At 42.1% G+C, this 26,687-nt stretch overlaps 1 protein-coding gene across 1 annotated transcript; it reads left to right on the top strand.

Moving 5' to 3' along the window:
- The first annotated feature begins 4,643 nt into the window (after positions 1–4,643).
- RIOK1 (RIO kinase 1) lies at positions 4,644–19,812 on the top strand. Its single transcript, XM_084306667.1, has 17 exons — positions 4,644–4,746; positions 4,859–5,075; positions 6,788–6,878; positions 7,991–8,060; positions 8,497–8,539; positions 9,216–9,308; positions 10,287–10,399; positions 10,537–10,617; positions 11,157–11,243; positions 11,791–11,928; positions 12,460–12,563; positions 14,236–14,342; positions 15,582–15,647; positions 17,396–17,515; positions 17,776–17,829; positions 18,462–18,602; positions 19,617–19,812. Exons 1-17 carry the CDS (start codon positions 4,673–4,675, stop codon positions 19,725–19,727), a joined length of 1,710 nt encoding a protein of 569 aa, XP_084162793.1. The 5' UTR covers positions 4,644–4,672; the 3' UTR covers positions 19,728–19,812.
- The last annotated feature ends 6,875 nt before the right edge of the window (positions 19,813–26,687 follow it).

Below are 26,687 nucleotides of genomic sequence, written 5' to 3'. Positions count from 1 at the left end.
TGCTCTGTAATGACATTAAGCTGGCTCCCGAGGTCAGTCAGTGGGTCAGGCTGCACAAGAGCAATATGGGAAGCAACATGACCATAGTTAGAATCTTACAAGAATGGAATATCTGCAGATGCAGTCATTATCCTGTCAGTCCTGTATCCAGCCGTGGAGGTGAAACTCCCTATCACAATGTTTCTGCCAAGAAAATACCTGATGGTGTCCCCAAAGGACTGGTATACGCTCACTGTACTCATCCATGTGATTCTCATTCACTGGAATCACTGCAAGCATTTCCTCATCAGTTCTTGATGATCTTCCCAATTAAATGTATATTATAATAAAAGCAAATAATGTCATTGGTTTTGGCTTACACTATAATTGAAACTTTTTATAAATGGCTAATTTAATAGATGTGTCATAGATGAAGAATGATTTTTCTGAGTCATTTTCAAAATGACTTAGAAGTCTGGTAATTAAACCTCAATAGGCATTATCAAGATAGAAAACTTTATGGTATTATGCATAATACTGGGCATAACTGTGTGTTGACTGGACAAATTCAAATTCAAATCAGCAATAAAAAAGAGTAAAAATTCCTTTACTGGGAGACATGTGGAAAGTGTGATGGAAAATTAAATAAATAGCTTTCATTATCAGTTCAGTAAAAAGACTTACTAGGATTGCTGTGCACTTGGTCTACAGAGCCTTTCTTTATCAGCTGGACAGGCCCATTTCTAATTCCCCAAGCATTCGGGAAGATTTACTTTTTTCTCCGGGTCTTTATATTCGTGGGTATGGTTATTCACTTTTTCTTGCAGTTCAATAATTGTTTAATTCTTTTTGTTATGTTCAATGGTAAAAAGATGATCTCTGTTCTAGGGAATGTAACAATGGAGAAAAATTGACAATGTTTGAATAGCCAGAGAACCAAAATTTAGCAAAGGGTTCATCACTGCCTTTCCTTCAAGTTAACTTGAAGATAACTGTAGTGTCTTGACTGAGACCAGCTATGACAAAAGGAAAAGAGAATTATTAGGAGAGACTGGAACACTCCAGCTGTCTTAAGATCATGAGTGCGTAAGCTACTGATACATTTCATATGTAATTAAGATTATGTTTATTTCACAGTTTTGCTTTTTGAGTATTGAAATGCAGAATATATTATGAAACCCAACATGTAAATGTTTGAATGAAACCCCCTGAGCCTCTTCTGGTGGTTTTACTCAGGCAGGCAGCCTCTACCACAACCGCTCTCTCACTCCCCCTCCCCAAAGGGAAAGGGGAAGGAAATATGATGGAAAGGGCTCAGGGTTTGAGATGAGGATGGGGAGATCGCTCAACAATTATCATGATGGGTAAAACAGACTCAGAGTATGGAGACAGTAAAATTTATTGACTATTACTAACAAGCTAGAGAAGTGAGAAACAAAGGAAAGAAACCAAAACCACCACCCCTCCACCCCCCATCAACACTCTTCCACCTCATCCCTCAGAGCCGTGCAGGGGATCGAGGAATGGGGTCTGCGGTCAGTCCCTAACATTTTGTCTCCGCCACTCCTTCACAGTCACTCTCTGCCCCTGCTCCCCATGGGGTCCCTCCCATGGGATGCCGTCCTTCCCAAACTGAGCCTGTGGGGGCTGCCCAGAGGCAGCAGCTCTACAAGCACTGCTCCCACACGGCTCCATACCCGGGGTCCATCCATCCCCCAGGAGCAAACTGCTCCAGCACAGGTCCCCCACGGGTGGCAGCTCCCCCCAGACCCCCTGTTCCTGCGTGGGCTCCTCTCCACGGGCTGCAGCTCCGGCCCGGGGCCTGCTCCTGCGGGGGCTCTCCATGGGCCGCAGCCTCCTCCAGGCCACATCCACCTGCTCCACCGGGGGCTCCTCCACCCATGGGGGGGCTGCAGTGTGGAGATCTGCTCCGTGTGGGACCCATGGGCTGCAGGGGGACAGCCTGCTCCACCAGGGGCCTCTCCACAGGCCGCAGGGGAACTGCTGCTGCCTGCCTGGAGCACCTCCTGCCCTCCTGCTGCACTCACCTGGGGGGCTGCAGGGCTGGTGCTCTCTCCTCACTCTCCCAGCTCTTCTACAGAAGTTTCTCTCTCTCTCTTTCTCTTCCTTCCTTCCTTCCTTCCTTCCTTCCTTCCTTCCTTCCTTCCTTCCTTCCTTCCTTCCTTCCTTCCTTCCTTCCTTCCTTCCTTCCTTCCTTTCCTTTCCTTCCTTCCACTCTCTCTCTCTCTTTCTCTCTCTCTCTTTCTCTCTCTCTCTTTCTTTCCTTCTTTCTTTCTTTTTCTTCCTTTCTTTCTTTCTTTCTTTCTTTCTTTCTTTCTTTCTTTCTTTCTTTCTTTCTTTCTTTCTTTCTTTCTTTCTTTCTTTCTTTCTTTCTTTCTTTCTTTCTTTCTTTCTTTCTTTCTTTCTTTCTTTCTTTCTTTCTTTCTTTCTTTCTTTCTTTCTTTCTTTCCTCTCTCTTTCTTCATTCCTTTCTCCTTCCCTTCCCTTCCCTTCCCTTCCCTTCCCTTCCCTTCCCTTCCCTTCCCTTCCCTTCCCTTCCCTTCCCTTCCCTTCCCTTCCCTTCCCTTCCCTTCCCTTCCCTTCCCTTCCCTTCCCTTCCCTTCCCTTCCCTTCCCTTCCCTTCCCTTCCCTTCCCTTTTCTCTTTTTCTTTCTTACATATGCTCTCACAGAAGCACAAACAACATCACTTATTGGCTCAGCTCTGGCTGGCGGCGGACCCCTTATCTAGCTTCTTATGAGGTTTACAGATGACACCAAATCAGGGATGGTGGTGGTGATGGTGACCTACCTGATTTGGACAAGCGCAGGGGTGCCACCCAGAGGGACCCAGGCAAGGTGCAGAAATGAGTCACCAGGAACCTCATGAATTTCAACAGACAAATACAGAGTCCTGCACCAGGAAAGGAAGAGCCTCAACAGAACAGGATGGGGACTGACTGGCCAGGGAAAGGCTGCTGATGAGAAGGACCTGGGATGTCACTGTAGACAATAAGATGCCATAAGCCAGCAGTGTATCCTGGCGGCAAGGAAGGTCAGTAGCAGCCTGCACTGTATCAAGAGCAGCGCAGCCAGCAGACTGAGGTGCGTGACTTTCACCTGTCTTCCAGTGAGTGCTAGACTGCATCTAGAAAACTGCACCCAGTCTTGGATCTTCCCAAACGAGGGAAGATACCGACAAAGCTGGAGTAAATTCATCAGGGGGTCAGCAAGATAGGTAGGGATCTGGAGCACTTGTCTTGCTCAGAGAAGCTGAGGGAACTGGGCATACTCAGCTTCAGGGGGACCTGGTAGCTGCCTGACAGTGCCTATAACAAGCTGACACAGCGGATGCAGCTAGGCTGTTCACAGTGTTACACGGTAAGAGGACGAGGACCAAAAAACTGAAGCAAGAAAAACTCAGACTGGTTAAAAAGAAAATGATATCCCTGTGACGGCAGTCAAGCAGTGGAGCAGGTTGCTCACAAGGGGCTGTTGCAGTCTCCATCCTTGTTGTTGTTGTTGTTGTTGTTGTTGTTTTCTTGTTCTTTTTTTAAACCTAAAGGATTAAAGCCCTGAGTGAGCTGCTCTGACTCACAGCTTACCCTGTTTGAGCTGGAGGGGACCTTCTGAGGTTCCTTCCACCCTGCGTTGCCCTGTGGTCCTGTGCTTGCAGTGAATGTGAAGGGCATGCTTTTGGCTCGCTGTCAGTCAGTCCGCAGAGCTGGGCCTTGTGGTGACCTCACGTGCTTCTAGTGAGGGTTGAGCACTTGGAGTTCGTTTGGAGTCCAGATGGGGCTTTATTGTATTAAAGACTTGAGTTTAGTATTTCAGAGTATATTAAACCCCTTTTCAATCAAATTATTTTGCAGACAACACAGACCATAACTAGTGTTTCAGGAACCACGAATCGATGGCCTTAGCAGAAATAAGCAGCCACTTCCCAAAGCCAAGAGGGCTTGAAGACACAAGATGGTGAAGGCCCTGGGACACAGGTCCTGTGAGGAGCAGCTGAGGGAACTGGGGTTGTTTAGTCCAGAGGGGAGAAGGCTCAGGGGAGACCTTATTGCTCTCTGCTGAAAGGATTACTGCCTGAAAGGAAGCTGTGTGGAGCTGGGGGTCGGCCTCACAGGTAACTAGTGACAGGACTAGAGGGAATGGCCTCAAGTTGCACCAGGGGAGGTTCAGGTTGGAAATGAGGAGACATTTCTGCTCAGAAAGAGCAGTCAGGCATTGGGATGGGTTGCTCAGGAGGTGAAGGCATCACCATCCCTGGGGGTGTTGAAGGAAAGGTTGGACGTGGTGCTTAAGGACATGGTGCAGTGGGTGGCATTGGTGGTGGGGTGATGGTTGGACCAGGTGATCTTGGAGGGCTTTTCCAACCTTAATGATTCTTAGATGTTTATGGCTACATTATATGGTACTATACAGACACACCACAGCCGTTTACTCCCTGTAAACCCCACCACAGAAGCCCCGCGGCTATACGCCCATTCGGGCACACAGCCCCACAGACCCGCGGCTCCCTGAGGGAGCGAACCAACACCCCGCCCCCCGCGCCCTCACGCGCTGCCTCGCGCCGCCATTTTGCCGCGAGGAACCCGCCCCCCTTCCCCCCTCCCGCCCCGCGCTCGCTCTCGCCCGTTTCTGTCCCTCCGCCGCCGCCGTAGCGGGCGGGCGGCCGCCGGGCGCAAGATGGCGGGGGCACGCGCAGCCGGCCGCAGCCCGCCTGTGCCGGGGCAGTTTGACGACGCCGAGGGCTCCGACGGGTACGGGGGGGGGCGTGCTAACCTCGCAAAATTTATTCTTGGGATGAACATATTAAATTTTTTATTTCTATGACGGTAAGGATGACTTATCCGAGCGCGTGTTTGTTTGAAGGGAGCTTGCGCAGGACGCAGAGGCAGCCGCGGAAGGTGGGGGCGCTGAGGATCGCCGGTCACGTCTGCACGAAGGAGGCGATGGCGGGGATAACGGTGATAACGGTGATGATGATGATGATGATGATGGAGAGGAGGGCGATGATGACTGGGACTGGGATGATGAGATGGGAAGGCTCACGAAGTGCCGCGGCAGCGCTGCTGGATGCAGCCCGCAGGTACGTTGGAGGCTATTCGGGAAGCACCAAAGGTAGCCAAGAGGAGGTGGGACTACTCTGGAGGCGTTGTTCTATGTTAACGTTATGGTGAGCATAAATCCAAACGGAAAACTTACCTTGAGAGGATCACCTTTCCTCGCGTCTATTCCTGTGTGCAGCCAGGCCTCTGCTTGACCTCCTTGTCTCAAACCCTGCTGCTGGATGCTTCTTGTCTCTGCAGTTTTCCTCCTGTTCCTTAGCTTCCTCAGCCTTCTCTTTGTCTGTCCCAGTCTTTAGCAATGTTGCTTTTTGTTTGTTTGTTTGTTTCTGGAATTTGTCTTTTGTGATTTTAAGCATCTTCCCCGTTCTTTCCGTTGAATTTTAAGACAGCACCTGCTCAACATGCCCAGGATGAATTTTTTTTGTTTGTTTGTTTTGGACCATGTTTTGGTTCAACACCCAGGGGCAGCTAGGTACCATGCAGCCACTCTCTCACTCCCTGTCAGCAGGACAGACTTTGGGGGGAGGACAACAACCCTGAGGGTTTGAGATGAGAGCTCTTAAACAAAAGGAAAAGGCAAATGTCCTTTGGAAGGAAAATGAGAAAAAAAAATCTTTACTTCCCATCAGGAAGCAATGTTCAGACACTTCTTGAAAAGCAGGGCCTCACTAAGCATGGTGGTTGCTTGGGAAGACAAACAGTTTTGTAACAGGAGTCCCTCTTCTCTCCCCCCAGCTTTTTCTGAGTATGAGGTCTTACAGTATGGCATATCCCTTTAGGGATATCCATAGGTTTAGGTCACTGTCCTGGCAGTGTCCCCTCCCTGCTTCTTGATTACTCCAGCCTGCTGGTGTTTTGGGGGGAGTTGGAGAGGCAGCCTTGATGCTGTGCCTGTGCCGCTCAGCAATAGCCAAAACACTGATGTGGTATTGATATGTTTCTAGCTACAAGTGCAAGGCATAGTGCTGGATGGCCTGTTGTGGTGAAAGTTTAACTCCATCCCAGACAGACCCAGTACTGACTAATGGCACAGGAGGTGAGGGGAAGTGCTGGAAGTGGATTTAGAGTGTGTGCTGTTGCTTTAGAAACTTGTGTTGTGCAGAATGAAAAGCACACAATGCGAGAACCAGCTTCTTTGTCCTCAGCTTGGACAGCAGAGGTTTAATATTTTTTTTTTTTTTTTTTTTTTTTTTATACATTGGTACCAGCAGAACAGAATAGTTGAGAGGAGGGTGGTACTGATCATGGTGTACCGTGTCTGACTTGGCACTTCTGAGATTTATTCTTGCCTTTTGCTAGCACTTTGTGCTGTCTAGTGTTGGTGGAACAGTGTTCAGGTATTAATTATTTTCAGAGAAGGGTACCTGTAAGAAAAAATACCATCTTTGAAAGTTTTCTGTTTGCTATCTTCTCGTTTTTGTCCTTGTTTCTGTCTGTTACTCCCCTTTCTTTTAAAGATGAAAAGGTGTTAATACGAGAGACTTGCAGCTCAGTTTTCTGACTAAATATAACCCTGAAATTGGGCACTTCTTGGAATATAGCTGGTGTGTCACTTTTACTCTCATGTCTTGAGTTAAAGAAAATCTGATGTTAATCCATTTCTTTGGTCTTTTTGTTTTTCTGTTTATAGTTATAGACACAGGCATCTGAGCTGACTTTCACTATGATACAGTGTGTATTTCAAAGGGCTGTTAAGAGAAGGCAACTTACGTTAACAAATCATTTGTTTCAGGCAAATAGGCAGAACCCTAGTTACTCTTCAGCAAAAATGTCAACCCCTACAGACAAGGCCTTGAGGAAATTCGAACATAAAATTAATTTGGGTGAGTATATTTGTTTTGTTTATAGAAAAATTTTCTTTTTTGAAAAAGCGGATGCAGTGCACTCTGTGATGTTCTCAGACTGGTTCTGCTTGCTTTAATCCAGAATTTACTGGAACGGCAGTTAACCATTTCCAGACAGATTAAAAAGGACTTGCCTTTGGTCTTCGTTAACTGGCTGTCACACTGTTGTCTGTGCCCTTTGAGAGCCAGAGGATTCTTTTTCCCTTTACTGCTCCAAGTCAGATAAAGTGTTTTTTCCACAGCTCATCTGTAGGAGCGAACTGTTTGGATTGTGGGAGAATATCAGCTCTGTTACAATGCCAGTGTTTGTTCTCAAAGCTGCTACCACAGCTAAATGTTTTTAGATGATTGCTGTTCCCTGTAGTATTAGTGTGGTACTTCATGTAGCAGTTATCTCACAGGGGTAGAGTTTGTGTGACAAGTAAAGAGGCTGCTGTCCTAGCCTGTGTAGCTTCTTGTTTGCCATGTGATGGAAATGGCTGCTCTGCTTAGCCTGCTAGGGTGAGTTGTAGTCGTGACTTATTTATTTATTTTTTTTCTGATGGGACAGTAAACAGTTGCATTTCGCTTCATAGCAAGGTGGTTCTAAAATGTAGGCTGAAAAGAGTAAAGAGTGGTCTTGATATGTGTCCAGACAAAGTACCTCTTACATAGTTAACAATTAATCAAGCACCACTTTGAATACGCTGGGGGGGGACAGAAACCTGGAGGTTATTGCTTGCTCTATTTAGAAAAATGGCATTAGATTGTGGTAAGAAAAGGGCAGATGAGTTTAATATAAGATACTATCAAAAAGGCATTAATTCAGGTTGGCATTGCATCTCAAAGTTTGTGAGGCTGTCTTAGTTGTTGTTATTTTATAATTCTACTTTGAAATGTAGACAGAATGGAGAGCTAGGTTAACTGTGATGTGCAACTAAACTCTTAGGTAAGCTTCCATGCTTTATGTACCCAATCAGAGATCCATTGGTGTTTGAACGTTGTGTTGTAGCATATTTGCTGGCAAGCACAATTGCAGAGATGGTACTGAACATAGGACGTGATTTTTTTTTTTTTTTCCCCGTCTCGATGTTGTCTTACATGTTTTTCAGATAAGCTGAATTTTGATGACTCCGTTATAAACAGAGTCACAGAGAAGTCTAGACAGAAGGAAGCAGATATGTGAGTATCATGCCTGGCTCTGTTTTCATTGACATGAGAACTCTTCTGAGTTCAAATTATTATTCTTAGTTTGATCCTGAACTTTTAATAGATTTATTAAAGGAAAAAAAGATCTGTAAATAGATGGCATGCAGTTTGCATTTTGGCCTTAAACCTTTTGATTTCTTGATCAGTTTCCTAAATAAATCCAATATTTTGATGCTTCTGTCTCTGCAGTGGAGGCAAGAAGATAACCATGATAGTGAAGGGCACTGATGCTTGTGGGCTTGGTTTTGTTTTGTTTTTCCTGCCTGCAGGAGAAGCCTTCTGCCTTCGTATGTATAAACTTATGTTTTGAGGCTGTCATCTTCTCTTTGAAACAGAACGGCATGTTTTACTCTGTCAAAGCATTGAGTCCATGTGTGTGATTGTATCGCTTTATTTTCACTTTTGCTAGGTACCGAGTCAAAGATAAGTCAGACAGAGCAACAGTAGAACAAGTAAGTACTTAAATGCATCAAATTTCTCTTTTGACCAAAATAAATGATCTGGAATCTTGAAATCAGTGATAAAGCAGCTACTATAGCAACAAGAGTTTTGCCTTGGAATTCTGTTTGTCTTGTTATTCTAAAGAAAACTTTCACTTCTTTTTTGAAGTTTGTACTTGTAAACGTTTTGGAGCTCAATTTTGTGCATAGTGTTGTAATTTGATGGTATATATAATACAGAATTTCATTTTAAGCTTTTATTAAATTTCAAGAAACAAACAAAAAAGCTTTGCTTTTATTTTTTTCTTAAGCAAGGCTGAAATATTATTGGCCCTTGGCCACGTAGCTGCTCTGTTTCACTTATGAAAGCTCTAAATTAAGAGAAACCATATTTTAACATATATCACAACTCTGGATAGGAAATGATTCTCTTATGTCTGTTTTAGATCCATCTCAACGATGTATACTTGTTTTTTTTTTTTTTTTTTTAATTATTTTTAAAGGATGTGAAGCATCATTCTAGAATTACGGCAAATTCTGTGCAGCCATTGTTTGAATTATTGTTTGATCCTCAAGAATAATCTGATGCTGTTAGTCCTGTCATATAGTACTAAGAACAGACTGTAGTAGTAAGTTTTATTCTCTTTATAGAGAGCAATTGTGCTGACTGTTCTGTATTGAACTTGAGGTGTTGGATCCAAGGACTCGAATGATTCTGTTCAAGATGCTAACAAGAGGTGTCATATCAGAAATCAATGGCTGCATCAGCACAGGGAAAGAAGTAAGTTCTGTTACAAACGGCAACGTGACAGTCTTATTCTCAGCAAGCTAGGTGGAAGCTTATGGTACTCAAGATATATTGAAACGTTTGGCTTTAGTACTAGTCTATGTATGTGTTACTTGAGTAGTAGGAAGTTATTTTAAGATAAAATGCAAGTTACTGTGAAGGAGATCAGTTTCCCCAAGTACGAAGGATTTCTCAGAGTACTTAATTTTAAATTTGTCATTAATTTAATTAATTCTATTCTTAATAATTTCTATGTGAAACTTCTGCAGAGCGTATATGTATATACAGTATAAAACAGCGCCTGAAAAACATGCAAATCCAGGTAATTCTTTCTTCACGCAAGGCTATTGCATGTGGATCAGATCAGTTCAGCATCTCTCCAGGGATGTGAATATCTAATGGCATAACAAAATTCTGTTTAAGATATTACTGAGCTTTGATTGCCTTTGCAAAACTAGCATGTTTGTGCACTGCTGTTATCAAGTTATATTGCAGATAATTAAAACCAGACAACAGTTTTCCCAGTAAATTAATAAATCGTTTTTAGAATGCCTTGTCCCTAGGCTGATCTGGTTTTCTTCCAGGTCCTTGGATTGTGATTAAAGGCATGCTTCTGCCTGGTGTAGTGGTGCCAGCATTACATATTTAGGCCATGCTTTAGGGCCTAAATAATTTACAGGCTCAAGTTAAGCCTTCACACAAGGCCTTGTTTCAGTGTCAAAATATGAATGGAGTGGAATTCTTTGTTGTTGGTTCTGTCTTGTGTTCGTCTTCACACACGTACTCAGTCTTAGGTACTTACTGCAAGCTGTCTCTGGTAGAAAAAGATGGCCATTATGTGCAATTTCACTAATTCATCTGAGTGCCACAAAGGGGCTGAGGTGGGGATGTTTTCCAGGCTGTCAGAAAGAGGAGAGAAGGTTGGGTCAATTCAGAGTTCTTTTTCTTCTTCTTCCCTTATTAATCCAATAGGCCAACGTATATCATGCCAGTACTTCGAATGGAGAGAATAGAGCAATAAAGATTTACAAAACATCTATTCTGATGTTCAAGGATCGGGATAAGTATGTGAGTGGGGAATTCAGGTGAGTTGGAGTTCTGTTTGGTTTTACTGGAGGAGAGGGGTTGTCTGAAAGGTGGTGAAATGACCAGTGTTGATATGATATTGATTGGCTGAAGAATTCCCCTTGTATATGTATTTTTTTTTTATTTTTTTTTTAAGATTTCGTCATGGATATTGCAAAGGCAACCCAAGAAAAATGGTGAAGACATGGGCTGAAAAAGAAATGAGGAATTTAATAAGGTGATTCTTCCAGTTTTTATTTCAGCATGCAAAGGTAACTGAAAAGTTACAGGATATACTCTTCTACTGCTAGACTGTGGCTGTTACTGCCCTTTATGATCTCTGGAATATTCAGAAGTGTCTTATGCTTCCATGTCAGAGGGAAGAGGGAGAAAAACGGTCAAGATACTCCTTTGTCTGGCTGTTCATACTCCAAGCTCTTCAGTGTCCAAACTCTGATTTGATTGAAAAGTGAGGAAAGGCTAGAAAATAGCTGCTGCTGAGTACACTGTGCTATATAAATTAATCTAGCGTTAACCTAAAATTATGTAAAGATTCTTTGTCTGATACAGGAACATTTTGAGAAGGGTCAGAACAGAATGGCTGGTTTTTTTGCATTTGTTTCATAGTTGTTCTTCACAAGCATGAGTTGCCTGAGTGGAGGAGCTCTTACTGTGTGTGATGTTTAAAGCAACGGAGCTCCTGTGGGCACTTTTGCAATGCAGGCAGGAGAGTTATTCTTTATTTATTTTTTTTGTGGTTTTCTTCCCATGTTACAGGTTGAATACAGCCCGGATACCTTGCCCAGAGCCAATTATGCTAAGAAGTCATGTGCTTGTCATGGGCTTTATTGGTAAAGGTGATAGGTATGTATCCACAGAAAATCAAAATGATTCTCTTTATTAGTAGCTTTCCACAAAGGTTTATTAAAAACAAACAAACCCTCTGTATTTACCTACTATTTACCTATTAATTGAGGCCTCTGAAATTAACTTGTTATTCCTGCCTGTGTATGTGACCTGTAGAATACCCAGATGTTTGCCAGCTACTGCTGCAGACAGTCTGCATGATTCTGAAACATCAGCTGTGTGCAAAATGAATCCAGAAAATGACTTAACAAGAGAGTATGGCTAGAAAGGCTTCCTAATAGTATTTGTAGTTCATTATTTTGTAGTACAAATGTTAATGTAACCTGTCCCAACTTCTTAGCTCATTTTGGAAACAGCTACAGTAACTTTGGCAACATAACACAAGCTTTCCGGCCTTACGTGCTGGCTCCATGCACTTAGCTGCTCATGCCGACTTTCTAGATGCACTGAGTTGAAGGATTGGGTATAGCAGTTAAAGCATTTACAACAGTTATGAACAAGGAAAAAAGTATTCACTTTCTATTATTTGTGTTGTAACTTTAAGGCCTGCTCCTCTGCTGAAGAATGCTCAGTTATCTGACTCGAAAGTCCGGGAGCTGTACCTGCAAATCATCCAGTACATGAGAAGAATGTACCAAGATGCCAGACTTGTTCATGCAGATCTCAGTGAATTTAATATGCTGTATGTTTTTAAACTTTGTTCTGGATTGTGACATTTGAAATGTATGTGCTGACAACTGCTGTGTATCAGTTTGAGTGTACTAATCTACCTTTAAGGGTGGGTGGGTCCTTTTTGTGACCGTTTCTCAATTTATCTAATTAATTATGTAGCTTTTAACCTAGATCTGAGATGTATGTTTAAAAAAACAAATACCAGAACAACAAATTATCAACTAGTGGAAGCATTAGTGAGGGACATACAGATACGCACTATTTTTTTTTTTTCTCCTCTCCTCACCCATAAGACTGTTTTGTGTGTTCTTGAGGAGACTATTCCTTTAGGGTTTAATAGTACAGGTTGGATAAAGGAGGGAAAGAATTTACCAAAAGAAAACCAAAAAACAAAAAACCTCCGGCTTTAATATGTGAGATGTATTCTAGAGAAATTCATTAAGTTTATTTATGGGTTCTTAAGTTTGAAGCATGCTTTGTCCCCTGCCCCTCTCCTGTGTAACATTGGTGGACTCATGCAGCCTGGTGTGTTTGTCCCCAGGTACCACAGCGGGGACGTGCACATCATTGACGTGTCTCAGGCAGTGGAGCATGACCATCCACATGCACTGGAGTTTCTGCGAAAGGACTGTGCCAATGTTAATGGTGAGTAGACTGCACTCTTGTTCGTATAGATGTCTTTTTCAGGAAGGTGAATTGTCTTTGAGTTATAACTTTGGTTGTAGAGGCTGTCAAACCAGTTAAATGCTCCCTTTCCTAGGTTCTCCTAAGTTCCTCGGGGAACTGTGTTCTGTGCTGAGTTCAGAAGACAGTGTAACCTATTTTGCTGGAAATTGTCTGGATGAAATGAGTCACCTGGCTGAATCTCAGATTTACAATAGAAGGTAGAGGTCAGAGTCCCAGTTTGCAGCAGCGCCTCCCCCAGCCTTAGCTTTCCTTACTTGAAGAACTGTGCAGACAGACCGATCTGTCCTTCTGTGAGTGTAATCCACATCTGGAATTCTTCAATTTGCAAGAAGTTACTGTGTGTCACAGAGCTCCTCGTATTTATTTATCTAGGTCCACTTAGAAGATCAAGCCATAGAGTAATTTATTAGAGATTGTAGACTTGTCATAGTATTTTGATAAAACAGCATACCTTTATGGTATTTTTCTCTTAAAAATTTGGTCATTATGAGTGAGCGCGTATGTTATGTAACAGACAAATGTTTTCTGGTAGGCTGCGTTTCTCCCTGAGAACAAAAAATGTCTTGGTGCAGGCTGCTTTCCAACCCCTCCCTTTTCTTTTCCAAATGATTTTTCAGATTTTACAGAGACTTTTGAAAGTTTGTGGAAAAGAATATATACATTTTGATGCTGTGTTTGATACCCAGTATGTTTGTTATTCCTTATTTCTTTCCTGTTCATGGATTTCTGATTGATCCCTTCTGGCTCAGATATTTGCAACCTCGTTTTTTTTTTTTTTTTTGCATGTGTTATGGCTTGCCCTATCTAAATGCCAGTGCCTCGGTGACTTGCAGTGTTTTCTGATTTTTTTTCTGCTTTGTTTTCTGCTACTGCTGTGTAGTCCTCCTACAATGACTAAGAAATGCCTTACTTTATGCTCTGCCTTAGCTGTGAGCATTGCAAAGATTTGTGGCTCCATGGGCACAGAGTGCTGCTTCCAAACTATTTTTTTTGTTCTTTCTATGATTGATTTCTCATGGTTGAGATATCTTATGAGAACATTAGCAGGGAAACACTTACTAAGTAGTCCTTTGTGTGTTTCACTGCTGTTTTCCAATAAAGAAGCGCAACCTCCAAAATTAGTTATACTTGACTCAAGAAACCAATTCTGAATATAGTAAGTGAGGAAAATTCTGATGTTAGTGTGTCCCATGTTTCTTTCCATTTCAGTGGATCGTAACTAGGCTGCACTGTTTCAGTAGATACTTCAGTTTGGCAAAAGTTTGAGATCTGCACTCCTTATTTTTTTGAAAAGATTTTTCATCTCAACCATTGCAAATATTACACCTGTCTTAAATTGTTTACTTCATCTTTATTAGCCCCTGCTCCATTCAGTATGGCTCCTGCTGAAGGTGATTTGACTTATATTTATTCAGTTCTATTCTTTTTTCAGTATTTGTTGCACTGGGAAGGCGAACGATTTTATTTCAGGTTGCCAAGGGTCATCTGATATCTAAAGCCAGTACAATGTATGCTGCTATCTTAAGTCGTCAGAGCTGCTATGTTGCTGCAATTGTCACTTAACATCACAGCTGCATATGTTACACATCATTATTTAAGGTCTCTTGTCTCTGCCCTTGATTTCTGATAGGCTTTTTCCAGAAGCACAATGTTGCAGTGATGACTGTGAGGGAGCTGTTTGAGTTTATTACCGATCCTTCTATCACAAGTGAGAACCTTGATGACTATCTGGCAAAGGTAAGATCGCATGGCCTTGTTGCTTATGTAGGTAGATTTGAACAATAAACTCAGATCTAGTTCAAACTCCGTCTTGTTTGCTCTACATGCTACTGTTGAAGTGGACTGGTATGTTACATTGCATTATGCCAGTGCTTCAAAAATGCATAGGGGTCTTTTTCATTTATACTGTTACAGGATGAACACATCTTTATTTTATGTTTTCTGAAAAAGCCTAAGCATGAAAACTCGAACATCTGTCTGAGATGCTATTTGCATTAAAATCTGGGTGCTTTAAATCTTTTGTTTCCTTTATGAAAAGGAAAGAAAAAGTTACTTAGTTCTGCAGAAATATACCCATGCTGATACAGAGAATGGAGTTGGGAGTTAACTTAAGACTTAACCCTGCAGACTTCAATTAGGGTGTGCTGAGGGAGGAAGGGAGTGACTCAGAGCAATATTACTCCAAAGTATGCAGTCTCACTAGCCAAATATTATGGCTGGTAGGACATCCTTATTCTAAGAGGAGGTAAAATGCTTGGTGTCGCTGGCAGCACCCATGCATTTTGTCTGTAGCTGTCAGTCCTCTGCTCCCAGTCAAATCTCTTATTGAAGGAAGAGGAAGGATTTTTTTTTTTTAAAAAAAAAAAAAAAAAAAAAAAAGAGGGGCTGGTAAATGGAGAAGGGCCCACATATGTCGTGAGTGGATATGAGGTATTGTTCCTGGCCATGTTCCTAGTCAAGACCATGAGGCTGAGTGTTGTCCAGATAGCACTATGGCATGAGGATTTCCAGATGCTGTGTACTTTCAGTCATACTGGAAGTTGAGAGAAGTAGAGCTGTGCTTTATGGCTTTTACTTCTTTCACTGCTTTCACTTTGTGCTCCTCTGGCTTACTCTGTGTGTGACAGTGAAAACAGCCGATTCCAAGACTGGGTTTTGCTCACTGTATTGCCCTGTTATGTATTACAGTAAATGTATCACTGTTATGTATTACAGTAAAGCTAGACCTGTTATAATTTGGTCTAGAAATAACAGTGAGCGTGGCTTCCTCCTGTTCTCAAAGCAGATCCGTGCTTGTGCTTTGCGGAAACGCTGGTTACCGTTAGGGGTCGCTCAAGGCATTGCCATAAGGAGGGCTGGAGCATTTTGTCAGTGAGAGTGGGGAGTACAGGGAGAAATACAGATGGGAATGGTTAGTTGGATTAAATGATGCGATTCTAAAGAGTGATAACTTTGTATTGTTTTATATTTCTTCAGGCAATGGAAATAGCATCAAAAAGAACAGAGGAGGAAAGATCCAGTCAAGATAAAGTGGATGAGGAAGTAAGTGAGGATTTTTGTTCCTGCTATGAAATTAAAATTAACCTTTCCTCTTCTGAACAATTAAAACTGTTCTGTTTGGCAAAATGCACAGTTGATAAATAAAACATAGTGATATTGCTATGTCCTGAACTAGCAGTAAGTGAAGTATTGAAGGATGCCGTGGGTAAAAACAGGTGACATTGACCAGGTGTTAAACAGCTAATAACTCAATTACCTAAACCAGTATGCTTGCTTGCAGCTAGGTCCCTTGATGTATCTTCAGTTCAACTTCAGTTAACAACAACGATAAGAGTGGAGTTCTAATTGTGCCAGTGATTTTTTTCGAGTGGTGATCTAGAAACAGGAGGATACACATGATATTCAGATGGATGCATTCATGAAATTGCCCACATGCCTTTGTTCCCAGTCTCATTCATTCAATCTTCCAAATACTGTTTCTCTCCCTTGCTTTTACATGTAAGAAGAACTACCTCAAGTCTGTTCTGTTGCATAATGAAAATGGCTAATGATCTGGGAAGGCTTGATGCAAAGATAAACAGTCTTTATTTGATTTTTCAATCTTATCTCTCTGTTACAGAAGAGTTAAATTAATAATGAAAAAACATGAACAGCAACAAAAAACTGGTGTAGGATTTGTATCAATGAGAACCTATTTGTACTAGGTCACCTGGTGTTTATCCTTGGAAGAAGTTTTATTTGGATAAAAATAAATTCATCAAAGACTTTTCTTTTTCTCTTGGAGCTGTAGGTTTTAGTGATTGCTGCTGGCTCAAGATTGACCAATGAAAGATCTTGTTTCCAAAGATATCTTGAGCATACAAATCCTTTTGAACTGTAGAGTCAAATGCTATTTTTCTTGTTGCAAGTCAATCTTTTGCAAGGAATAATTTGTTTGCAAAGGAATAATCCTTTGCAAACAAATTAGTCCTTTCATCAAGGTACTGTCCAGTTAGAGAATGTGAAGTGGTTAAGTAGCATCAAAGTTATGTTTACCTCTCTCACTTCTCACATTACCTCAGGCTAGTTTCTGTAACTTCCCTTGTGAAAAAATACAGCTGATTAAGAGCAAGTTCTGTGGAGACAGTCTCTGCTGTCCATGCAGCACTTAGTCTAGTACTTAGGATCATAAAGGGTACTGAATTTGTTTCTGGGATTGAGCTGATACTGTGGAAAAGAGAAGTAAAATACTTGTGTCTGATCTGGTAGAGACTTAATTTTGCTGGAGGACTGTTTCAAAAAGATTGCCTGATAAATTTTAAGTATGTTGTTTATACTGCAGTTAGGTTCCTGCACCAGTACAGTACTGTGAAACCCTTTTTGAGTTGGAGTGTAGGTTGAAGAGGAATTTTTATATAAAGAGATTAAGTTGTAACAGCTTGTTTTAATGGAGCTGTCCCCTGAAGACATTGTAAACATAACAATGAAAACTTCAGAATAAAAAAATTCAAATCAGTAAAGAGGAAGTTGGAGAGACCGGTGAAGTCCCTAAATTGGTTGCTAGTAGTGATACTAATGTAGGAGCCTTATTAGTGATGAGCTATCAACAACCTTTGGGTCGTGTATTTAGAACCTGCTCCAGGAAAAAAAAGATACTCTGCAGTACAAATGGTAGTGTGAATGCTATGTTCGTTTTTAGTTTCTCTGAGCCATGAAATCCCTCATGGTCGTTCTCTTAAGGATGTGTAATTAGGATGGAAGAATATCATGAAATTACATGCAAATGAATGTGTTTCCTTTCTCTTTGGTAGGTGTTTAAGAAGGCTTATATACCTCGCACATTGACTGATGTTAAAAACTATGAGAGAGATGTGGATATAATGATGAAACTGAAAGAAGAGGATATGGCATTGAGTGTTCAGCAAGATAATGTGAGTAGATAATCCAGAGGTGCTACAGGGAAAAAAAGGGAGGAAATAGGAATTTTTCTTAGTAAAAACTGGTAGCAACAAACAAAAATGGAAGCTTTGGTATCAAGGCATGGACTGCTGAATCTAGTGTTGTATTTAAAATTCTTTGGTTAGTACTAATGCTAAAATCACTGTCTTTTATGAGGTACTAGTCTTTTCCATGTGCAAAGATTTAAGATTTGCAGTTTGATAACATTTTCTTTCTGTGTCTCTGGGTGTAGATTCTCTACCAGACTGTGACAGGGCTGAAGAAGGATTTGTCTGGTGTTCAGAAGGTGAGGTGGCCTTTTTTGGAATCCTTCATTTTATCTGTTTTCATAAAAGTGCACATAGGGAGTACAGAGAACATCTTGTTTTGAAGCTTGTGACAATGGAAGAAGCTTCTTGTCTGCAGAGTGTTTGTTTCTGCCCATTACTTGGCAGTGGTGTAGACTTTTAAAAATGGAATTGCAAATACGGGAAGGGATCAGGCTGTGGCACAGTCTCCAGTGTTGTTTAAAAATAAGTGTGTTTTGCAGCATAGATGCTTGTGTTTGCTCTAAAGCCTACATACAGTGCCCCTAAGGTAGATTTTGGTATGATCCAAGTATAATTAAAAATTGGCTTTCATCTATGTTAGGAAATTGCTGTTTAACTTAGGGAAATCAGTTTGGGAGTGCCAATGCATCTGTGCTGTGAGCCCTAACCTAAAAGATCCTATGCTGTATACTAGATTTCCTGTTCTTAATTTAGATCAACCTCTTTTTCGCTCTTCTTGTTGAGACTCAATGGTGGCTGTAGTAGAGGAGATGACACAAGCTTGCCTGAGGGCTTCTTTGTAGGAGATTTTCTTTTAAATCTGTCTATTTTGTTGCTAGGCTACTGAGTTTGGGTTTGCGATGAATTCCCTCTTCATGTTATCTTACAGATTCCTGCACTTCTTGAGAAGGCAGATGAGTCAGAAACAGGCTCTGATTATGAAGACAGTAGTTCAGAGGACTCGGATTCAGGTTGTAAAGAATCTCGGCATCCCAAAGATCTTCCTGCTGAAGTTACCATGGATAAAAAGGTCAGCTGGCCAGGAGCTGTGCATTTTCCTACATCTGTCCAAATGACAGGAAAAAAATCCAAACGTAGTTCTGAGTGGTTCTTCCTACTTCTTGTCTGAAACAAGCTGTTTTGGAAAGAGAATGAGTGCGTAGAAAGTGAATTTCATTATAAATGTTCTATTAATGGTGTTTTTGTGTAGAGGAACTTCATGACATACTGCTCTCTAGCCTAGACAAAGCTAGAAGAGTAATCTCTGCAGGGAGCTCTAAGGCCATGCAAAGCACTCATTTTTTCCCTCTTAGGAAAGATAATGTAGTAGGTTCCAAGTCCATCAAATTAAACTGCGTTGTTCTACTACAAGCTTTTTGTACCTATCTGGAAACGTAGAGCTACTGCCTTTCAGATACGAAACAGGGATGTCTTGGTCACTTCTCATCCTTACGGACAGGTTTTCATTTGGACTTATTATTGTGTGAGTAAGGTGAACTTTTTGGTATCCCACAAGTGTATTGGTAGGTTGGATGATTGATCAGTGGTGATTGCTTTCCTTCTCCCTGCCTTCTGTTATGCTGATTTTTTTTTTTTAATTATTTTATTCCAGTTGAGCATAGTCTCTGCACTGTCTGGCAGAAATTATAATGTGTTGCAGTGGCCTAGCCCCCGTTACCAACAGTTACTGGATCAGTATTTTTGTGTGGTGTTTAAAAACATACTACAGTAGCCCTGTGGGTAACAGAAAATTTAGATCAGACTTATTATTGTATAGTTGCATACTTCTTGTTGTCTTTCTTCAAAGCTTGCATGAAACTCAGGTTTTAACTAGTTTGAATTTTGTATTGTCATGAGCCTGGGGGTGGAGCTGCAGACTGATACACTTTCTTTTTCCTTTCTTCTCCTCACTCCCACAGATTTTTTTTCTTCTTGATAACAGCGTATTTGATGTGATGTGTTAATTAATTTAAAGATTGACAGGCCTGCTCAAAATCTGTCATTCCTGTTGGCTTTAAATGAATGGTGTTTTGATTCTTTGTAGGAAAGGAAAAAGATGGTCAAAGAAGCCCAAAGAGAGAAGAGAAAAAACAAAATTCCAAAGCATGTGAAGAAGCGGAAAGAAAAGACTGCAAAAATGAAGAAAGGCAAATAAAATCAGCTTTGGCTCGAGGAATGGGCTGGCTTGTTGTTGGTTAATTAGTCACCATCTTTTATAATTAAATCTTATATTTATATACATACAGTATTAACTGTGAGGGTGGTTTCATTAACAAGGTGGTGTAATTATTTGAACAGAATATATGCCATGTTTTCTTAATAGGAAAGAATGAGTTTAACATACTTGTGCTTGTTAAAATCCTTCACATGTGGAGATTCAGCCTGATGTTAGACTCGCATGGATATGTCGCTGGGGTCTTATTTCTGCCCTACACTATGGGAGATGTACAACTTAAGTGGTCCTCTGCAGGCTGTCACCTCACCTGCAGGTAACCCTGCAGACATTGTGCCCTTGCTGCCTCCCTGCACTTGCATCACCTTTGATATTATCTTACTGAAAACGGAGTTTCATGATTGGGAAGGCAGCTGTCCTCACTGCCCAGTGCCCTGGTGAAGCAATCAGGCAGGCATACCTAAGCAGACCAAAGCCATGATTTTTTGCTGGAGTTCTTTTGCAACATGGGGCTCTGTTCTTAAGGGTAGTGTGAGACAGCGTTTTGTAAGCTGATCGAATGAGTATTTGCAAGATTAATTGTGTGTGTTCAAACCCAAACCTCTCTGTGCGGAAGGCTGTGCTAGGAGCTGTTTGTGGTGTGGCTCAGCATTAGCGGTCCATGTGCTAAGGTGCCCCAGCTCCTCAGGGAGGAGTTGGCAGAGCTCTGCTCATAACTGACCCACTTGTGTTGGAGCAGAGGTGCCATACAGAGACAGCCCACCTTTTCTCTTGGCAACTGCTTAGGCCTCTGAGGTTGACAGATGTTTTGGGAGAGGTGTCATCCTCATGCGTCAACCATCTTTTCCTGCTGCCTATAGTTTCAGAACTCCCTGTACCAGAACAGAGAAGGGTTCTGATTTCAGTAAATGTCTTTTTTTTTTTTTATTATTCTTTTTTTTTTTTTTTTTTTTTGCAGTGTTGGGGTGGAGTTGATGCCCTGGGGATTACACTTCTGGGACACACATTGATGACAGAGGAAAGCTTTTATCCATCAGTGCATATCCAACAATGATGGGTTGGCCAGGGGCAGGGTGAAGCTTCCTTCTCTCTACTCCTCACCTTCCACACCCAAAAGAGATTGCAAGATGGTCATAGGCAGCCACCCTGGCAAAGACTGAGATGTTGTCCAATTGCACATGTGGTTGCTCCACTCAAGAATATATTCCTCAAGGAAATATGGTCTGGTTGCACTCCCCAGTTTGACCTCTACAGCCCTGTTGGTGCCTGTGGCTAGAAATATGGCAGAGCAGGAACTGGTCAGTGCTTCCAGACACCTCCCTCCCTTTATCCCAATCCCTACAGGAACTGACAGACTGTGTGGTATACAGTGTGCACGTAAATGTAGTCTGTGTTGCAGGATCATGTTGGGTGGCAAGATCAGTATTGCCTCAGCAAATGGGGATGTTAGTTAGGAGACTAAGAAGAAATGTATATGTTTTGGAAAATAGCATTACATGAGGAGAGAACCTGTACCTCCCTTTCCCTTCACTACCAAGGTATAAGACCTACATGCTGAGGTGAGTGGGTACTGCCCATAGTGCTTTGCCTTATGCCAGGGCTGAGGTGATGCTAGCTGCATGGACATATTTCCTGGCTTTGCTTGCCATCACAGGAGCTTGTGCAGTAATATATTCAGGCAAAGGTGACCTTGGCTGCCATAGCCGTGGTTGGTGGTGTTTCTAGGTGCCATGCTGGAGGTGATCGAGCAAATAAAGGCTTTGTGCCCTTTGCCATTGACTCGTATTATATCAGTGATTCTTCCCTACTGACTGACAACACTGTGGTGCATGCATCCATGCCAACATTTGTGTATCTTGACATGAATGTATGCGCACCAGGAAGCGGGGGAGTAGGGACTAGCAGTGGTGGTAGGGGATTATGTCCCCTCTGTTGCCTTCTCCATCAGGAGATGTGTGCCAGGTAAACCTCAGTGTGTTTTGTGAAATGGGCCAAGCATAAGCAAGTCTCTAACAAGCCGTGTGTGCTCCACCAGTGGACTCCTGTACCAGAAAACTGGTTTGTGGCTGATCATTGTGAGCCTGGGGCTGCCAGCCACAAGAGGCAGCCCTCTTTTCACTGGGGCTGAGTGCTGTGAGGCTAAGGGTAGGTACGCATTTTTGGCATTGGGCCTGGGAGCCACTGACCCAGCGCATGTGTCCCACAGGGGCCTTTGCCTCCTGTACCTGAGGAGGCGCTTCAGAAAAAGGAGGCTGCTGTGATCTATGCCTGAGGGAAGAGGAAACACAGCTCACACAGCCTTGTCTTCCCTCTGGGCTGTGCGGCACAGCCTGATCGGGTTTGCCCAGCTCCAGCCGTCCTGTGGCATGGAGGTGGGCCTGAATCAGCCGTTTAGGAGCCTTGCTTGCAGGGATGTGCGGCAGGACTGTCTGTGCAGGCTATGCAAAGCTGGCTGTCTGCCTCAGGTGTTTTTCTCTAGGGCACCCTTATGCAGTCAAGCTGTTCACAAAGCACCTGTGGTGGAACATGCTAGAAAAGCCCGTGTTTTGCAAGTGCAGGTGGCCTGAAGATCGCTGTTACAGCTGGGTATGCACTTAGTGGGGCAGGCTGTGAGCTCAGGTGCTGTGTCCTGGCTATTGCAGGCTTGAGACATGAAGAAGTGAGGCAGGAAACAGGTGAGCCAGGAGCGCTTTGGGCCATGACCATGAGATGAGATATTTTTCTGGTGAACCCTGAAGTGGGAGAATGGTCATTAACAAACACGTTAGGGTCAGAACTACTGAAGGGCATCTGTCTGGTAGTAGGTGGGGGAACATGACTTTGGGTCCTGTGCTAAAGAAAAAGCCTTGAGGTTCAAAGTAGCATAGGATATTCAGCTATCCTCTGTAGACATCGATGTTTGATAGTTCTTCTTTGTTTTACTAAAGATTAGGATCTGAAAAGGCCCGCTCATCTTGCATTTGCCATAGTAACGTGTTTATGGATGGCACCTGTGCAGGTGGAGCATTGCTAGGGCAGGAATGCCCATACCTATTATAAGAAGAACTGAGATGCAAGCAACACAAGCTAGTGCTGCATCTTTATCCTTACACACACATGCACCATTGATATTGGACTTACTGATGGTTTCTGGGATCTGTTGTTTGTTATTTCAAGTGTCACACCACAGTGGAGCGGCACAAATGGACGGACCCTGGAGAGGTTGGTCATGGGCTAGCTGTTGGGCCGTGGCTCCTGCAGATGACTGAGATGGGTTGCAGCAGTGGTGAGGATGTGATAACTATTCCTGAGACAGTGAGAATTCCTTTCTGTTGACTGCAAACCTGTTCCTCCTCCGCTCCATTGCTCACTGGGTTTTGAAGTGTCAAAATGTAGCAAACAGATGAGTTTTTTTTTTTTTTTTCTCCCCTTTTGAACAAGAACATCTGTACTTCGGTCATGACATAAACTCAGCTACTTTGTCACCATGGCTTTGGGAACACTTCTGCAAACAAGATTATATATTGTCTGACATATTTTTCAAAGTATGAATGTTTTGTTATCTGTGCTCTCTGAAAATGGAGGGGAGTCCAATTCTGTCAGACAATCAGTATGAATTTTTACAGCTGCAAAAGAGCATAGTTAACTGTAAACTGCTTTAATATTCCTTTCTGGCTAAAATATGAACACTAAATTTCTAAAGTACCAGTTATGAAAACAAAGCCCCAAGTAAAAAAAATAATAATAATAATAAAAAATTGGAAAACAATATTTTATTTTAAATTAAGGAAGTATTATTAGGGGGAAGAATAGTAAATAAGATTCTAACCAGCAAAAAAGCATTGTCTGACCAAATTTTAAAGCTGATATTTAGTTCTGGTCAGAACATGGACACACAAAGCATGCTTTTCTCCCTTAGCATGGCACTGTGCATGGGATGGGACAGCCACTGCGTGGGGAGTATGTGGTGGCATCACCTTTGGCAGTCCTGAGATCAGAGGATCAACCTTCTGATGTCATCAGGAAGAATGGGGAATGGGATGGAGAGCACCATTCTGCTGCTGCGCCAAGCCTCCATGCACCTTCGTGTTGGGTGCTGTGTGTGGCTCTGGTTTCTGCATCGTGGTGGTGGTACAGGGGAGAGTGTGGTCAAGGTGATGGAGCAGCTGCCTCATGAGGAGAGACAGAAAAGGCCAAGGTTCATCAGTTTGGAGAGGAGAAAACAAAGCAAGAGGTTAAAAAAAATAAGAAAACAGTAGAGAAAGTGAACACGGAGATATTATTCACCAAACTCTGCAAATAGTAGTTAAGGGGAAGTAACTTAAACGAATGAAGGGCTGGTTTAAAACAGGTAGGAGAAGGTGCTTTACCTGGGGGCAGGCTGCACCAGTGCAGGTAAGCAAAGGTTGACAGTTAGCCCTTTAATTTGAGGTGCCTTTAACTTTTAAACTTTATTTTTAAACTGACCGAACATGTGAAAGACATCAGATTCTCAGACACAGGTCAGATACTTGGAAAGATGCATTTCTGGGAATTTGTGGCCAAAAGATTTAGTGATATTTGAAAGCTTAACTATGCACAGTGGGAATATTTACAACTGAGCTATCAAAGATAAGCATGTAAAAAAGCAATTAGTCCTATCTTAGGACATTCCAAAGTAGTCCTATCTACCAGCCAGTTACTGGGACGCAGTGGGAGAAGTATGAGAGGGGAGGACAACGAGGGAAATGCTCTCAGCAGGTGTCTTATGTTCTGTAAAAGTTCATCTCTGAGGTATTGGAGTTTTCCTCTCCCCCTCCTCTTGCATCTTTCTGAAATGCTGTATGGCCAATTTGCACTCTGAGCTGTTGTTGTCAGACTTCATTGCAGTTCTGAGGACTGCACCAGGCTGGTCTCAACTTACTCTGGTATTAATATGTTGCTTCTCCCACACTGTAGAGCTTATAATATGTAGCAACAGAAGGATTGGAAGGTGGAAGTTTCTGGATTTCGTTTCCCCACAATGAAGCCAGTAAAACCAGCTTTACATGTAAGGATATGTCTGCTTAGAGGGTTTTCATTTCTGTGCTGAAATATTTTGATTAAACAATGCAAAACTAGCTGTGGCAGGCCTCTGGAGCTGAGATGCATGCTTGCTTTTGGCATGTGTGCTCAGACGGGAGTCACACCTACAGTCTCTCAAGATATAAGAGAAGCGAGGCCACTGTTTTGAGGTCTGATGTGCCCTGCAGTTTTTGTTCAGAGCTAGTTGAGATGTTCCTGACAGTAAGGCTGCAGGAAATAGATTCCACAAGTATTTGACCATTTTTTTTTTTTTTTTTAATTTTATTTTTTGACAAAGACATATACCTGGTTCTGTAGCTCAATCTTTTACCTGCTATTTTCTCCTGTAGAATTGTGCAGGCAATTTGGATGGGATACTGTAAATATGAGGCACTGATGCAGAATGTGGCAGGTGCTTTGTCTCTGCATTTCCTTTACCTGTAGGATTCTTTCCTGGGACTGCTTGCAGATGAAGAAGGACCACGAGGGCCAGGAAGGGTATAGGAGTCTCATGTCTGATTATGTGGATCTGACTGTCTCCATTTCCCTACATTACAAAAGGGGAAGGATTTGGATGCTCAGTGAGTGAAGGGGGCACTTACAGAAATATTTCTGTTACCTTGAATAACTTTAAAACATTGCTTGGTAAAGAGCTTTACAGATAAATTCTCATTTAGCTTATTGTATTTAAACTATTTCTAACTTTCTAGGGCATAGCTGTAAAAAAAACAAAAACAAAAACAAAAACAAAAACAAACAAACAAAAAAACAACCATAAATCTTTAACTTTACTATTTTTACAGTTGTAATGTTGGTCCTTGTAAAACACTACTAGACTTTGAAAGCAAAAACACTGACCTCTGCCTCAGTGTCTCATTACTTTCCTGGTCTTGACATAATTGTATTTTCCTTGTGTTCATTTTCGTATCCTCTAGAGGGAGAAGTAAGTTGCTCAGACGATGTTAGAAACTCTGCTAAGGCTCCATGAAGAGTGCTAATGACATTTCTACAAATGTTGGTGGATCTGTACATGGCATCTAGATTTTTATTCTCCTGGATTTGTAGTTCCTGGGTAAAGTTTTATGCTTACAAAGGTGATAGGGACATAATTTGTCCTGGGCCAGGCATGGCTACAGCTGTGGTATTAATGATGGCTTTGGGATGGGATTTTAGACAGTACATGACAAACATGCAACAGACTTTTTTTTCTTCTTGTATGAATGAAAACCCATGGTAAAAATCTAAAAAATTGTGAAGATGCCACTCTGCAGCTGTCCAAATTCATGGGCATAATCTACATTCTTTTGTGTAATGCAATAGATAGCAACTGCTTTGCCATAAGCACTAGCTCTAAATGCAGTTTAAGTAGTTGACAGTTGCTCTTTTTTCTCTGCCTATGGGTTGTTTATTTTCAAAGAACTGAAAGAAAAAAAGTTTGGCCCTTCTTCCTGACGTGCAACAACCTGCTTCTGATCTCTGCAGCCTGTGTGGACCTGTAAGATCTCCTAAGCAAGAACGTGAACCTAGCCTTCAGCATTGGATTTAAGACACTCTCTTTCTAATCTAGCCCAGAGATCCATGTCTGCTTTGCAGGTTGCAGAGGCCATGAGGCTGAGATTGTTGAGCAGCAATGACAGTAGGCAGCATTGCTTGGTGTTTGGTTTTGGTTGTGTTTTTGTTTTGTCTTTTTTTTTTTTTTTTTTTTTTTTTTTTTTTTTTTAAAGATGTGTTTATATTGGGTTGTTACACAGCAAGATGACAGATGGACTCTGACCCTTCTCTTGGCATTAGTGCTGGGCTAAGGGAGTGGTGGAAATATAAAGACAGAAAGCTTGGTTCATGGCTAGCTTCTGGAAGGTCTGCGGGATGCCTAGAGACAGAAGGTTTACTTAGCATTCTTTTTCTTCAGCCTTGCTTTTC

This window comes from Netta rufina (genome assembly GCF_964035555.1).
Source record: "Netta rufina genome assembly, chromosome: 2".
In the NCBI taxonomy this organism is placed as follows: domain Eukaryota; kingdom Metazoa; phylum Chordata; class Aves; order Anseriformes; family Anatidae; genus Netta; species Netta rufina.
The sequence above is the reverse complement of the archived record's forward strand: the minus strand, read 5'-3'. Positions and strand labels throughout refer to the sequence as shown.

Excerpts from the sequence above, each read along its gene's own strand:
- RIOK1 (XM_084306667.1), top strand. The coding sequence starts at position 4,673 with ATGGCGGGGGCACGCGCAGCCGGCCGCAGCCCGCCTGTGCCGGGGCAG. Across the intron at positions 5,076-6,787 it reads CTGCTGGATGCAGCCCGCAG|GCAAATAGGCAGAACCCTAG; the intron begins GTACGTTGGAGG and ends CATTTGTTTCAG. Across the intron at positions 18,603-19,616 it reads AAGTTACCATGGATAAAAAG|GAAAGGAAAAAGATGGTCAA; the intron begins GTCAGCTGGCCA and ends GATTCTTTGTAG.